Genomic DNA, 16,228 nt, shown 5'->3' with positions numbered 1-16,228 from the left:
CTTCGCTGCCTCCAGGTCTTTGCTCACCGGCTCACCGGATTCCCTCTGCCCTGGAACATCCCAGCCTCTGCTTCTCATCGTTCAAAACACAGCCATGCCAGCCCCTCTGCTCCTTGAGTTTATTGTTCATGCACCCTCCCTCCTGCCTCCCTCCTTCCTGCCCTTCCTTCCACGGCGGCAGGCCCCAAAGACTGAAGAGAAGTCCCGCAGGTGCAGGAACGGCAGGAGCAAGGGTGTGCGGTGGGCCTTTCACTGCTGTCTCCCCTATAGACTGGACCCTACGTGGCATCCAGTGAAGGTTTGCTGCTGCTGCTAGAGGCCCAGTAGGTGTGCAGTTGCCTGTAACTCCCAGGCAACCCCCGGGCGAGGAAGTCAGACAACACCTAGCCCTATCCAACCCCTCCTGCAGCCTGAGCACTCTTCTCTGTGGGCCCGGGCAAGCTTCAGCCTGACAGACGCCAAGAGCCACACAGCCCTGGCTCTGTGTCCCTGGTCTGCTGTGTCCCAGCCGCATGGCTTTGAGCAGGCCACTTTACCCCCTGAACCTCAGTGCCCCGATCTGTGACATGGGGAAGTGGGTGTGGAGCACACATAGCCAGTCACCCAGCCCCTCCATACCTGCCGGCACCCTGCAGCCCCTCCATCCCCTCACCTTGGCACGGGATGGCCCCTGGGACCATCTGAGATAGCCAACTCTCCTCTGTGCCTCCCTCCCCAGTGACCTAGGAGCAACTGTAGCCTTTTTTAATTTTGAGACGGAGTCTTGCTCTATCGCCTAGGCTGGAGTGCAGTGGTAATCTGAAGCTCACTGCAGCCTCTGCTCCAGAGGTTCAAAGCGTTCTCCTGCCTCAGCCTCCTGAGTAGCTGGGACTACAGGTGTGCGTCATCACGCCTGGCTAATTTTGTATTTTTGTAGAGATGGGGTTTTGCCATGTTGGCCAGGCTGGTCTCGAACTCCTGACCTCAGGTGATCCACCCACCTCGGCCTCCCAAAGTGCTGGGATTACAGGCGTGAGCCACCGCGCCTGGCCCAGAGTCTATTCCAGCTCCTAGAAGGCACAGATGGGGAGGTCAAGGCCCGAAGAGCAGAGGAACTTGCCCATGGAGGCAAAACACTGAGAACCAAATCAACAAGACTGCACCCGGGAACGGCATCCCGAGGAAGGGCCACTCCTGGGGCACAGGTCAAACCAGGACCTCACTCTAGGCCGCCACCCATGGGGCTGGAGCTACTGGTCCACTCCCAGCTCTGTTCAGTAGCCATGCTCCTGTGATGTGGCCCCACACTCACCCTGCACAAAGTGTCCTGTCCACCCCTCCCCTGCTCCTTCACTCCCCCCTTGGGACCCCACAGCTCCCTCCGCCGTCTTGTACCCCAGAGCCCTGCCGGTCCTTCACGGCCCTGGCTGTTCCCCAGGATGCCCTGCTGACTGGCCACTTTTGACAAGTGACAAATGTGCCTCTGGGCCACATGCCGCCCTGATGTCTTTCGGGTCTCCCTCATCCTACCAGGTGGGTGTGATAATGCCCTCCACTCCACCGTGGGGAGCACCTGGGCATGGAGAAGTGAAATGACTTTGTCAAAGTCCCACCCGTCCCTGAGAGGTGGGCCCAAGCCTGGCAGCCCTTCCTGCTGGCCAGGGGCCTCACGAGGTCCTGGGGAGGAACCTCATGGCAGGGGGCCCACTCCCAGAAGGGAGTGCATGCTGTTGGCAGAGAGAGCCACCTCTCCACAACATCGCCATGCTGAGGGAGCTTACCCAGAGTAGGAAGCCCATTACACAGGGAGGGAGCAAGGCTGAGAGAGGACGTGTGGGCCATGGGGTGCAGGATGGGGCTGATCTGGTGGGCTCTGCACAGCTGAGAACCCCAAGCTCCCCATGTGCATGAAGAACCCTCCATCTCAGATGAGAGCGTTCACTTCCACGACATGTCACAGAGGGCGAAGAGGCTGGAGACCGGCCCTGGTGCTCGGCTGCCTGTCTGGGCCCCTGCCCTGCCAGCTCGGCTACGCCCCACATGGAACTTTTTAGAGACAAGTCTAAACTCCCTTCGCCCAGCCCCTGAAGCAGTGGCAGGATCTCAGCTCACTCCGCCTCCTGGAGTTCCATGTTCTGCTCAGGCCACCAGGACTACGAGGCATTCACGGTGGTGCATTTTAGTAGAGCGGGGTTTTCCCGTATTCGCCAGGATGGTCTCGATCTCCTGACCTCGTGATCCGCCCGTCTCGGCTACTCAGGTCACTGGGATTACAGGCTTGAGCCACGCGCCCAGCCCGATTTCTCCCAAATCTTTCCTGGTATCCCTCACCCCCTAAAGCCTTGCCCATTTCCATGGAGGCCGTCACCATCCTCCGGGGCTCCCCCTTGCCACACTCCCCGCCTGTGACCCACAGGCGCTGCAGTTCCTCAAAACCTGCACTCTCCCCAAAACCTCTACTGACCCCATCCTAGGCCCAGTCCCCTTGCCAGCTCCTCACCGGTCCCTCCTGCACTTGGCTTGTGCAAGGAAAACCTGGGGCTCTGCATTTCTGTTTTGTTTTTGTTTTAAAAAAAACCTCCGCCTCCCGGGTTCAAACGATTCTCCTGCCTCAGCCTCCCTAGTAGCTGGGATTACAGGTGTGTGCCACCACGCCTGGCTAACTTTTTGTATTTTTAGTAGAAACAGGGTTTAACCATGTTGGCCAGGCTGGTCTCGAACTCCTGACCTCAGGTGATCCCCCCACCTGGGCCTCCCAAAGTGCTGGGATTACAGGTGTGAGCCACTGCGCCCGGCCAGGTTCTGCATTTCTACCATTCCAGGAGTAAGGTGCACCCCCACCCGGCAGAGGCCCTGCCCAGAGGCTCTGAGTGGTCCCCACTGCCTCTCTGCTCTTGGTCATCGCTGCCCCTCCATATCCCTACGCAGCCCCAGCCCCACCAGCTTCCCGCTCCTGGACTTGCCAAGCTCTTTCCCTGAGGCTGCCGCAAGGCTGGCATTTCCACCCCAGACTGCGCTGTCTCCAGTGAGCCCAATCCCTGATCCTGTCTCCCCATTTCTGCCCCACCCCCTTACCGTGTTTACTTCTTTTATCACACTTTTACCATTTCTTATGATTTCTTATGATTTCCTTGGTCTGTTTCCTTACCCCCTCTGTCTAGATGTCTAGAAAGCATCTATGGCTGTGGGGGGCTCACCCGGGGCCTGGCACACAGTAGGTGTACAGTAAGTAGGCGCTTTCCATAGGGCAGGGAGTGGCAGCCCAGAACCCGCAGGCCAGGCCCAGTCATGCCTTGCAGTATTGTCTGCAGGCACTTTCAGGCCCCAGGGGCAGAGTTGAGGAGTGAGGACAGAGACCATGTGGCCTGTGAAGCTGAAAATATTTCCTCTCTGGCCCTTTGCAGAAAAAACGAGCTGACCCCTGGCATAGATTCTCTCACCTAGACCCACGAGGCATGCGGGCCGCCCTGGGGATGCGCCAGTGAGCAAGGGAACCAACAGAGCACACAGCCAGCAGGCATTCCTGGCCCATGGGGGTAGAGTGAGGTAGGGGGCTGGCCCGCGGGGACGGGGGTGAAGATGGAGGGAGTGGAAAAACTTGAGGGACATGAGGGAGCCACGTGGATATCCAGGCAGAAGGTTCCAGGCAGAGGCCACAGCAAATGCAAAGGCCTCGAGGTAGGAACATGCCTGGTGTGTCCATGGAAGCTCAGAGGCCAGTGTGGCTGGAGCGGGTGGGGGCAACAGGCGAGGGAGGGGTGAGGTCAGTGAGGGCGCAAAGCGACCTCGTGGAGGACCTTTACTGCAAGTGGCGTGGGACATCGCGCCCGGTTCCAGAGGCTAAATGACTGGCTAGAGCCCCACAGTGATGGAGCTGGATTTGGGTCCCTTCGTCTGAGGGTCAGGGTGGTGATTCTCCATGTCCTGCCATCGCGGGTCCTCCTGTGGGCCAGTGCCCCTGCCTGAGGGATGGCAGCAGGCACCCTAAGATCTCTGTCTACACAGGCAGCGGCTGGGACAGGTGCTGGACGCGCAGACACATGAGGCATTCCCGGGGCACAGCCCAGTGAGGTCAGGACCTCTGGGGACCGCCTGGGCGCGTGCACTTCAAACAGCCAGGGTACCAGTCCTCTCGCAGCCAAGCCCAGCAATTAGCGTTCCTCAAGCTTCGTCCTCTGCTTCATCCAGGCAGCCCCAGCGTTGGTTCTGAAGCCCAGCCTTGATGTGAGTGGGTGCTCACTGCTTTATAGTTGGGTACACTGAATCACTCCCATCAAAGTGGGGTTTGAAGGGCCATGTCCTGGCTGCTTCAGGGCAGCAGAGCTGAGGTTGGGCCTCTTGGCCGGGAGGCACAGGCCTGGGTTCTAACAGTAGTCCCTGCCTGACTCGCTGTGACCTGGACCTCAGTTGTGTCATCTGTAAACTCGGAGAGCCGGACAAGATTGTCCCTAAGATCCTCTCACTTCACTGAGCTCTTCCTTCTGCATTTTAGTAGAGATGGAGTTTCACCGTGTTGCCCGGGCTAGTCTTTGACTCCTGAGCTCAGGCAATCCGCCCGCCTCAGCCTCCCAAAATGCTAGGATTACAGGCGGGAGCCACCGTGCCGGCCCCCTCTGCCTTTCTAGAAGTCCCGCCCAAGCCATCCACTTTCAGGACCCTCCGAGTGTGAGGTATAAGCTCCACCACAGAGAAGCCAGCAGGGTGAAACCCTGTGCCCGCGGCTCAGCCTCCCTCCCTCACCAGACCTACCTGGGGCCTCCTCACAGGCCTGGCCTCCTCTTGTCTCTCTCTCCTCCAGTCCACCCTCTGGAAGATTCCAGAAAGCACAAAGTACAAACACGACCATGTCACTATCCTACTTAAACACCACCCCTGTTCCACCTGGGCTCCCTGGATACTTCAACCTCTTGCAATCAGACCTCCCTCACCTCATCTCTCACTGCAGGCCAGATGCTGAAAAGTGGCAGCTGAGAGGCAAATGTGGCAACGGGCCTGTTGTGTGTGAATGCTGAGGCATGTTCTCTGGTTTGCCTTTGTCCCCACTACTGCCTATTACTCACTCCCAGCTTCTCCCCACACTGTTTTTTATCTGGTCCCCAGAGGTGTCTGACTTAGTGATCCCTACAGTCTAGGGCTCCAGACCCGACCACCCCGAGACACATCCTGCCTCTTCTCACCTCTCTCTTTGTCATTTGCTCCTGTCCCCCATCGGCATCCCTGTTTCCACAGAGCCCAACTCAAATGCCACCCCCAGCAAGCCCCGCTGTGTCCTCTTCTGAGCTTCACGCCTGTCCCATGCATCCATCTATTTCTCACTGCAGTGCGAGCCCCTGGCAGGCCGGGGCCAGGTCTTGTTTATTTCTGTATCTCTGGCTTCCAGGGAGGTGGCCGGCATGGGGTGGGGTGGAGATCAAGAAATGTGGGAGAGGAAGGGAGAATATGAGTGGAAAACTCTAAACTCAGCCTTAAGGGCAGGCCAAGGCCAAGTCCCTCCGGACTCTAAAGGGCTCCCAGAGAAAGCAAACCTCCTACAGTACGCCAAGGGCATCTGGCGAAGACTGTGGCCCAGGGTTTGCTGCTGGCCACCCCCGAGACCTGCCCACAAGAAGGATGAGACACTCTGGGAACCCCCTCAGAGTCACCCAGCAACACCAGTGCAGATGGAGGCCCAGTGGGGGCTCTGGATGGACCCTTTCAGGGCCCTCTTTCCAGGTAATCCTGCCCACAGCTCCTGGTTGACCAGCGAGGCCTCTACCTCTCCTGCGCCTCCATTCCCTCCACTAAATCGACGCCTCTTCTGGGCTTTCCTAGTCCCAGAGCTGAATGAAGACGGCCCAGGAGGCCGTTTGCCTCTGAGGGAAAGCTGGGCCTCACAGAGCACTTCCCACAGACACAGCAGCCCTCACCGGCCTCACAGGAACCCTGGGAGACAGGGTCAGCTGCCCCACCTTACAAAGAAGGAGCCCCAGGCACAGGGACGCTTGGGGGTCTCAGGGGCTAGTGTCGGCCCCCTCAGAATCAGGCAGCCCCAGGACTCAAACCCCTTCAGAAGCCTGGGGCTGGATGAAGCTGGCTGCCCCCAGGGACTTGGAGTGAGAGTGAAAGGCCTGGTGTTGCCACACGGTCACCAGGAGGGTTGGGATAATCTTCCCTTCCGTGGGCCTTAGTTTCCCTCTCTGTGAAGTCAGAGGCTTGGACAAGATGAGCTCTATGCTTCTTCTGACCCTGACATTCGAGGTGTGTTCCTGCTCTTAATATGCCAGTGGGGCAGGGCCAGGCCCCCAAGGATAGGTGTCAGTGATGGAGCCCACCAGCCTTGGGGTGAGAGGCAGGTCAGCTCAGTGCAGACCAGACAGGGCCAAGACCACGTGGGCTTTTGGCGCCCCCTAGTGGGAGGTCCTGGCTCACCCCCGTGTCGGCCCCAGTACTGACCTCAGACCATCCTAACACCCTGCGTCAGAGCAGAAGTCAGCAGGTTGTGTTCTGTCCCTGACTAGGGAGCTCTGGACCACCTGTCCAGACTCGCTGCGTGACCCCAGGTAAGTCATTGCCCCTCTCTGGGCCTCAGTCTGCCCAGCTGTGAAACAAGGCAGAGATGAATGAGAAGACGTCAGGTCCACTTGAGGGGCTCACAGATTGAGGGTGTTTCCAGGCTATGCCAGCAGGGAGCAGGGGGCAGCTCACCGATATCTTGGTGAAGACAGACAGTAGCAGGGACAGGACAGACAGGTACATGCGGATCCGCTGGCCTCCATAGCGCTTCTGAATGTACTCAGGTAAGGTGACGATCTGGGGAGGCACATGGGTAGGGGCTAAGCATCCCCCAGATGATGCCCAGCGCTCCAGACAGGGCCTGTCTCAGTCACTCTGCCTCTCCCACCGCCACAAAGCAGCTGTGAGCCTCTCAAGGGCAAGGCCCAGGCACTGACCCCTTACAGCCTCAGCACCCGGCCTTGAAGCCCAGGCTGCTCCAGCTGTGTCCCGCGGGTGTCAGGCAGGGGAGTGGCAGGCTGAGATCCCAAGACTGGCTCTTTAGGGCCGAGACGAGGAATGGATTGGAGGGGCCGTGGCTGGAGACAGAGGGACAAGTTTAGAGGCTGTTTTGACAAATCCAGGTGCACTATGATGAGGCTGGATGAGGGAGGTGGCTGCGAGGGGCAGAGCTGGGGACAGGCTGAGAGACATCGGGGAAGTGGAGTTGACTGGACTTAGTGGCTGCATGGCCGGGGCTGAAGGAGTGGGCAGAGTCGAGGATGGTGCAGCCAGGTGTGCCATTCAGGCATGCCACCCAGGTGTACAGCCCAGGTATGCTACCCAGGTGTGTGGGCCAGGTGTGCAAACCAGGTGCATGGCCCAGGTGTGCAGCCTATGTGCCCTGCTGCATGGGACATTGTTCCTGAGATGCAGCACTCAGGGCCGTGGAAAGCAGCCAACACAGCACCCAGGCTGAGGTCCGAGGGGACCCACCTTAGTGGGTTGATACAAATGTTAGTTGGGCTAATAGCAAACCCAGCCCTAAGAGTTCACCAAGTCCTGATGTGAGGCCACGGTGGTCCTGCCCATTACTACCATCAACTTGGACCAAGGCCCAGCCCCCCGGTTGGAGGCCTCATGAGTAGACTCACCTCTGAGGAGATGTAGATGGGCACGAACACCCACGCCAGTGCCAGCAGCACGTACGTGGCCTGTGGGGACAGAGGCAGGTGAGGACTGCAGGTGCAGCTCCCACAGCTCTGCTCCAGAGACACAGCAGACAGAGCCATCTGGTGGCCTGGCTTCCCCCCGCCCCTCCTGACTTGCCATGAGATCCTGGGTGGCTCCTTCCCCTCTCTGAGTCTGGGGAAAGGCCCACAGCTCCCTGCCAGTCGTGCCATCCAGCACCTTGGTATTCTGAAGACAGGATTTGGCCCAGGTGGGCTCTGCACAGAGCCCACCTGGACATGGGCTGACACCAACCACTGGGAGCTGCCCCCCTCCAGGGCTGTGGCCGCACCCTGTGCCCTGGCCCTCCCACAGGCTGCCTGTCCTCCAGGACTCACATTCCACTCGAAGCCTGCCACGGCCAGACCTCCTGCCGCGCCTGAGCCCGCCAGTCCAATGAAGAGGCCAGAGCCCTCGCTGCTGGCGAAGAGGGAGGCTCCGATCTGGAGGAGAGAGAGGGAAACGCATCAGAGGCAGGCCCCCGGCACGGGCCCCATCCTGGGCCTGACAGCTTCTCCTTCATCCTCACAAACCTAAGCGGGGTCCTAGCCCCACTCACGGATGAGGAGCCCAGGGTGTGAGTTCTACCCATGACTAGCTGCACAGCTAATGAGTGGATGTAAGTTTCAGACTCCAAAGCCCCTGCCCCTTACACAATTTCTAGCAGCTCAGACCTATGCCCCTCACTTGGGGACCTTCTGCCCGCCTCCGGCCTGTTCCACTGAATTGGACTGGCTCAGAGATGCAGGTGCCAGGTGACCTAGAGATCAGACACAGCTCCACGGACAAAATGGGGTGTGTGAGAAGTCAGGGTGCACTCACCGGCCACCACGTCATGTCCCGGCCTGCTAGGAAGTAGCCATTCACCGTGTTCCTGCTGGCCCGACAAGAGGACTGCAAGAAGAGAAAGACGAGACAGGAGTTGGAAGCCCGTGCACTGCTGGTGGGAAGTAGAATGGGACTGCTGCTGCGGAAACGGCGTGGCAGCTCCTCAAAAAGTTACGCATAGAATCACCATATGACCCAGAAGTTCCACTCCTAGGTGCGTGTCCAAGAGAATTGAAAATACACATCCACTCAAAAACTTGTACACGAACGTTCATAGCAGCATTATTCATGATAGCCAAAAGTGAAAACAACCAACATTTCTGTTGACTGATGAGTAAATAAACAAAATGTGGTGTATCCTATATAAAGGAATATTATTCAGTCTTCAATAGGAATGAAGTTCTGCTGGGTGCCGTAGCTCATGCCTGTAATCCCAGCACTTTGGGAGGCTGAGGCAAGCAGATCACTTGAACCGAGCAGTTTGAGACCAGACTGGGCAATGTAGTGAGACCCCAGGTCTACAAAAAATGCAGGGTGTGGTGGCACACGCCTGTGGCCCCAGCTACTTAGGAGGCTGAGGTGGGAGAATCACTTGAGCCCAGGAGGTGGATGATGCAGTGAGCAGTGACTGTGCCACTGCACTCCAGCCTGAGCAACAGAGTGAAATCCTATCTCAAAAAACAACAACAGATATCTTGGGAATGAAGCTCTGATGCACGCCCAACTTGGATGGACCTTGACAACACGATGCTTCATCAACAGAGACAGACACAAAAGGCCACGAATTGTATGATTCCATTTATATGAAATGTCCAGAACAGGCACATTTATAGAGATAGAAAGCAGATGAGTGGTTGCCAGGGGCTGGGGGGCAGGAATAATGGTGCTTGACTGCTTATGGGGACAGGGTATCCATTTGGAGTGATGAAAATGTTTTGGAGCTAGCTACAGGTAATGGTTGCCCAACATTGCAAATGTACGAAATGCCATGAATTGCACACTTTAAAATGGTTAAAATGGGCAAGCGTGGTGTCTCACACCTGTAATCCCAGCACTTTGGGAGGCCGAGGTGGGTGGATCACGAGGTTGAGATCGAGACCATCCTGGCCAACATGGTGAAACCCTGTCTCTACCAAAAATACAAAAATTAGCTGGGCGAGGTGGCAGGTGCCTGTAGTCCCAGCTACTCGGGAGGCTGAGGCAGGAGAATGGCGTGAACCCGGGAGGTGGAGGTTGCAGTGAGCCGAGACCACGCCACTGCACTCCAGCCTGGCGACAGAGTGAGACTCCGTCTCTAAATAAATAAATTAATTAAAATTGTTAAAATGATGAATTGTATATTATGTAAATTTCATCTCAACTTTTTTTTTTTTTTTTTTTTTCTGAGACGGAGTCTCGCTCTGTCCCCCAGGCTGGAGCATAGTGGCCGGATCTCAGCTCACTGCAAGCTCCGCCTCCCGGGTTTACGCCATTCTCCTGCCTCAGCCTCCCGAGTAGCTGGGACTACAGGCGCCCGCCACCTCGCCCAGCTAGTTTTTTGTATTTTTTTTTAGTAGAGACGGGGTTTCACCGTGTTAGCCAGGATGGTCTCGATCTCCTGACCTCGTGATCCGCCCGTCTCGGCCTCCCAAAGTGCTGGGATTACAGGCTTGAGCCACCGCGCCCGGCCTCATCTCAACTTTTATAAAAAGAACAGAAGCAGTCAGTTCCTTACCCACGTATTCCCACATGCCTTTGGTTTCAGGGGAGTGTAGAATTTTGTCCTCCATGTAGATGGAATAAAAAAATCTGCAATCAGAATGTCTGGGAGTAAAATCCTGTCTTCTCTGCTTCCTGGCCATGTTACCTTGGGCAAGTTACTGAACGCAGGTGCCTTGGTTTCTTCCTCTATAACATGGTCCTAAGAAGTTCTTCCTTCATGAATTTTGTTTTGTTTTGTTTTTTGACAGAGTCTCACTCCATCACCCAGGCTGGAATGCAGTGACAGGATCTCAGCTCACTGTGACGTTCACCTCTAGGGTTCGAGCGATTCTCCTGCCTCAGCCTCCAGAGTAGCTAGGATTACAGGTGCACACCACCACACCTGGCTAATTTTTTGTGTTTTTGGTAGAGATGGGGTTTCGCTATGTTGGCCAGGCTGGTCTCTAATTCCTGACCTCATGTGATCCACCTGCATTGGCTTCCCAACCTTCAGAGGGTTTTTATGAGCTTTAGTGGGTTAATATATGTAGCATGCTGAGAATGGTGCCTGGCATCTGGTAAGTGTTTGATAAGGGTCAGTGAGTACATGGATTTTTCTTTTTTCTTTTTTTTTTTTTTTTTTTGAGATGGAGTCTTGCACTGTCGCCCAGGCTGGAGTGCAGCGGCGCGATCTCGGCTCACTTCAAGCTCCGCCTCCTGGGTTTACGCCATTCTCCTGCCTCAGCCTCCTGAGTAGCTGGGACCACAGGCGCCCACCACCACGCCTGGCTAATTTTTTGTATTTTTAGTAGAGATAGGGTTTCACCGTGTTGGCCAGGATGGTCTCGATCTTCTGACTTCGTGATCCGCCTGCCTAGGACTCCCAAAGTGCTGGGATTACAGGCATGAGCCACTGCGCCTGGCTGGTACATGGATTTTTCAAGCCCCTCCTTAGTGCTATTTGGATGGGAGAAATTGAAGTTAAATCATCTGGGCATGGTGGCTCCTGCCTGTAATCTCAATACTTTGGGAGGCCAACGAAGGAGGGTTGCTCAAGCCAGGGATTCAAGACCAGCCTGGGCAACATAGTGGGACTCTGTCTCTATAAAAAGTTTTAAAATTAGTTGGACATGGTGGTGCATGCTTGTAACCCCAGCTACTCGAGAGGCTGAGGTAGGAGGATCACTTGAGCCCAGGAAGTCAAGGCTGCAGTGAGCCGTGATGGCACCACTGCCCTCCAGCCTGGGCTGCAGAGCAAGACTGTGTCTCAAAAAAGAAAAAAAGAAAAAAGAAAGAAAAAAGGAAAAAACAGAAGAATTTGAAAAGAGGGGCACAGGACAGGTATTTAGACATAGATTTTGTATTTCTTTTCAGAACATACATAAGGCTGGATCACAAAATATATCCATCAATATGCAGGTCTCTTTCTTCCCGAATTAATTGCCCTGCCCTATACTCAAGATGATTAGGCTTCATTGTATGGACTCACCATTCAAAGTTTTATTTATCTATTATTTATTTATTTATTTTTGAGACCGAGTTTCGCTCTCGTTGCCCAGGCTGGAGTGCCATGGCGCAATCTTGGCTCACCACAACCTCTGCCTCCCGGGTTCAAGTGATTCTCCTGCCTTAGCCTCCCTAATAGCTGGGATTACAGGCATGTGCCACCACGCCCAGCTAATTTTGTATTTTTAGTAGAGACGGAGTTTCTCCATGTTGGTCAGGCTGGTCTCGAACTCCCAACCTCAGGTGATCCGCCTGCCTCGACCTCCCAAAGTGCTGGGATTACAGGCATGAGCCACTGCGCCTGGCCTATTTTTTTTTTTTTCTTTTTTTAAGACAGGGTCTCATTATGTTGCCCAGGCTGGTCTTGAACTCCTGGGCTCATGTGATCTCCCCGTCTCAGCTTCCTGAGTAGCAGGAACCACGTGGACACCACCACACCCAGTTTAGAACTTTTGATGTGGCTCCTGCATGTTTCTCTCCAGCTCCAGCTCCCACCACTTTCTCTTTGTGTGCTGTGATCTTGCCATACTACATGCAGCATAGTCTGAAGGCTCACCATCTTGGCCAGGATGGCCATATCCAGATGTATACGGGGTGCACTGCACAACTTCAGAGCATCTATGGTTACGGCCAGTGCTTTTTCCTGACACTTCTCATCTTTCAAGCCTATAGTGGGCATTGTCAGTTGCCTTCTTATATCCAGGGCTCTGGGGGCTGCTGGCAGTTGCTGGGGCCACATGTACCCATTTAAGGCTCCCCAAGGACCCCCTATGCCAGAGTTGGCTTCAACTGCTTGACCTGTGTGGAGTTCTTAGTCCTCGCAACAGCTCTTATGAAGTAGGTGCCATGTTACCAATGAGGAACCTGATGGTCTCAGAGATGAAAACATACCCATCTAGCAAGTGGCGCAGCCTGGATTTTAACTCAGGCTCAATCACTGGGCTGGTCATTTCACATCAGGTAATGAGGGGAGGTGGCTTAGGACAGAGCTACATATGGATGGAGCCTAAGAGAACCACAGTGAGGTGTAGCCGTATCCTTAATAATGCTGTGAACCTGGATCATACTGCACCTGAAGCCCTCTCTGTTGCTGGACGCAATTACATTTCCTGTATTCTTTTTTTTTTTTTGAGACAAACTTTCACTCTTTTGCTCACGCTGGAGTGCAGTGGCGTGATTTCAGCTCACTGCAACCTCTGCCTTCTGGTTTCAAGCGATTCTCCTGCCTCAGCTTCCCGAGTAGCTGGGATTACAGGCACCCGACTAATTTTTGCATTATTAGTAGAGATGGGGTTTCATCATGCTGGCCAGGCTGGTCTCGAGCTCCTGACCTCGTGATCCGCCCACCTCAGCCTCCCAAAGTGCCGGAATTATAGGAGTGAGCCACTGCGCCCGCCCTACATTTCCTATAATCTTCGAGCTCATTTGAAAGTAGTTTTCTGTCACTTGTTAACAGATACTTTAATGAATGCAAAGGCTCAGCTCAAAGTCCCCTCCTCCAGGAACATCTCTTCCTTAAAGGCTCCCGCCGCAGACTCTCCCAGGCCCACCATCTAAACATCTTTGCAGGGCTGCACCTGCCTGGCTTGCTCTGTCTGCCTCTCCCTGTGGGATGCAGCTCCAGCATCCTCCCTGTCTGGTTCTGATCTTTTCTGGATGTGCTCACTGCTCTCTGGCCAGCCACTCCCCACCGGGCCAGCCTGGCCTGCTTGGAGGGACAGGGCAGAAATCCTACAGCCCTACTGCCAGGGGCACCAACCTGCAAACAGCAAGGCTGAGCTAGGAGAGGTGGGTCATGGGCAACAAGGGCTGGTGACCCAAGTCACTGCGCTACAAAGGGCCTGGCCTCAGGTGCCCAGAACATCTTTCTTAGACGTGCACTTCTGACGAAATACCCCACCTGTGCTAGCCAGGACAGCCTTGTCTCCCCTCCTCTTTCCCTCTCAGATCTTACCTGGCCCTTACCTCCCCTCATCCAGAAACCCTCCACTGCCTGTTCTGCCCCACGTGGGCACCTCTTCCACTGAATTCTAGCCACCAACTCTCACAGGAATATAGCACATTACAGTTTGCAACAGATTTTCACTTCTATTGGCCCCTTGCTCCTTGGAACAGCCCTGAGATGTGGGCTGCACAGAAACCCACATTGCGTGTTTGAGGAAACTGAAGACCACAGAGGTTAAGTGACTTGACTTAAGTACACAGAGCAGAGCCGAGACTTGAACTCGGCTTTGCCAATGGCCAGCACTGGGCTACTTGTGAGTTAATATTTAATCACATACCGGTTGAGGAGCCCTTATCCGAAATACTTGGAACCAGAAGAGTTTTGAATTTCAGACTCTTTCAGATTTGGGGATATTTGCAGAATACCTGCCAGTGAAGCATCCCCAACCCAAGAATCTAAAATCTGAGATGCTCCAATGAGCACTTGCTTTGAGCATCATGTTGATGTTCAAAATGTTTCAGATTTTAGGATTTAGATTTTTGAAATCCAACCTGTGATAATTAATTTTAATGACTGTGGCTGCTACTATTATAATCACCACTGCTACAACCACCACCACCACCACCACCACTACCACTGTAGAACCAATGGCAGCAGCAAGGTCTGGTCCTGTGCGGGCCTCTTGATAGCAGACCTCACCCCAGGTAGGTGGTGTCTCCATGTCACAGATCAGAACACTGAGGCCCAGAAAACTAAGGGGACGTGACCAGTCTCCTGTTTGCCAGGCCTTCGTGCTTAGGCCAGGGGTTATGGTAGATAAGAAGGGATACTCGGCCGGGTGCGGTGGCTCTCGCCTGTAATTCCAGCACTTTGGGAAGCCAAGGCGGTCAAATCATGAGGTCAGGAGTTCGAGACCCGCCTGGCCAACATGGTGAAACCCTGTATCTACTAAAAATACAAAAAATTACCTGGGCGTGGTGGTGGACGCCTGTAATCCCAGCTAATTGGGAGGCTGAGGCAGGAGAATTGTTTGAACCCAGGAGGTGGAGGTTGCAGTGAGCCAAGATAGCACCACTGCACTCCCGCCCGGGTGACAGTGCTAGACTCCGTCTCAGTTAAAAAAAAAAAAAGAAGAAGAAGGAGTACTCATTCTCCCCAGGAGACTGTCAGGGCTCAGGGATGCCAGCCTGGGGACCTCTGGGACTAAGGAAGTGGAGCCCAACCTCCAGGCACTAAGCATGGAGCAGGTGACCTGGACCAGGCTGTGTCCACCTTCCCTCAGGAAGGCTTCCACGATAGACCAAAGAGGAGCCCTTCCCTCGCCGCAGGGCCAGAGCCTTGGCTTCTCCATCTGCACATGACACAGCCTGTCTCCAAGGGCCCCGCTGCGCCTGGAATCTGTGCGTGGGGTCAGATCACTGCTCACTTCTCACTCTTACGAAAGGAGAAAGGACCGGCTTATGATCTTGAGCTAGGCCACAGGATGTGAATCCCAGGGAGCTTGTTAAAAATAAAGACCGCTAGCTCCCAGGGCCCTCCCTTCCTCCGGATTCTGATCCAGCAGCTCTGGGTGCAGCCAGGGAATCCCTGGGAGCCTGTTGTTCAAGCAGATGGGAGTCACTGACACCATGGAGACTGGGACCAGGAGGCTGATGGCCACACCCAAGGACTCCACCTGGGCAGCAGCACAAAAGCCCAGTTACCTGTTACAGAGACCTTCCTTCTCCTCACTTTACAGATGGAGACGCCATTACCCAAACAGAGAAAGGGGCTTGGTCAAGGTCTCCAAGCAAATCTGCCCCAGGCTGGGAGGACCACAGGATCACCAGGCCACCAGGTGGGACCAATGCTGACACCACAGGGACATGCTGGACCCCGGTTCCCATCCCAAGCACCCGCCCTGAGAGCCCAGTTGGCCGCCACCACCACAGTTCCCCTTACCCATATGCCCACGGCCACATTCAGAGCAAAATACACGGTGATGACAATGATGTCAGCCACGCTTAGCTGCGTCCCGGGAGCATGGAGGTCGCTGGTGGAGTTGGCGGCCATGGCTGTCCTGCTGCAGGCACTAGGTCCGAGCCCGAGGGACTGAGGGGCAAACCAGGTCAGAAAGGACTTCCTGGCAGGGAGCTAATTGATCATTAAACCGAGCGGACAGTGGCATCTCCAGCCCATGGTGTGGCTGCGTGCAGGGCAGCTGCGTCACCATGCCGTTCGGCTTCCTCATCCCATGGTGGGGAGCAGATCCCAGAGCGTAGGAGTCAGGGAGGCTGGGAGAAGCGAGTGGGAGGAGGAGGGGAGGGAGCCTCCTTTGAAGGGGTGGCCTGCCCCTCCACACCTGTGGGTGTTTCTCGTTAGGTGGAACGAGAGACTTGAGAAAAGAAATAAGACACAGAGACAAAGTACAGAGAAAGAAAAGCGGGGAGGCCGGGCGCGGTGGCTCAAGCCTGTAATCCTAGCACTTTGGGAGGCCGAGACGGGTGGATCACGAGGTCAGGAGATCGAGACCATCCTGGCTAACACAGTGAAACCCCGTCTCTACTAAAAAATACAAAAAACTAGCTGGGCGAGGTGGTGGGCGCCTGT

The 16,228-nt window shown here is 55.3% G+C and overlaps 1 protein-coding gene across 2 annotated transcripts in view; it reads right to left on the bottom strand.

Annotated features, from left to right (window-relative positions):
• SLC5A10 (solute carrier family 5 member 10) overlaps positions 1-15,905 on the bottom strand; it is a 70,304-nt gene extending 54,399 nt beyond the window's left edge. Inside the window, exons 1-6 of one of the 2 annotated variants that reach the window (XM_031657403.1) lie at positions 15,581-15,905; positions 8,503-8,574; positions 8,019-8,123; positions 7,605-7,664; positions 6,664-6,768; positions 4,729-4,785 (exon numbers count right to left, since the gene is read on the bottom strand). In XM_031657403.1, the coding sequence (XP_031513263.1) occupies positions 4,729-4,785; positions 6,664-6,768; positions 7,605-7,664; positions 8,019-8,123; positions 8,503-8,574; positions 15,581-15,691 (510 nt within the window). In that variant the 5' untranslated portion in view covers positions 15,692-15,905. The remainder of the gene's footprint in view (positions 1-4,728; positions 4,786-6,663; positions 6,769-7,604; positions 7,665-8,018; positions 8,124-8,502; positions 8,575-15,580) is intronic. The other variant, XM_031657404.1, reaches the window with a different exon arrangement.
• Between the last annotated feature and the right edge of the window lie 323 nt (positions 15,906-16,228).

This window comes from Papio anubis, chromosome 17, assembly GCF_008728515.1.
Source record: "Papio anubis isolate 15944 chromosome 17, Panubis1.0, whole genome shotgun sequence".
NCBI lineage: Eukaryota > Metazoa > Chordata > Mammalia > Primates > Cercopithecidae > Papio > Papio anubis.
The sequence above is the reverse complement of the archived record's forward strand: the minus strand, read 5'-3'. Positions and strand labels throughout refer to the sequence as shown.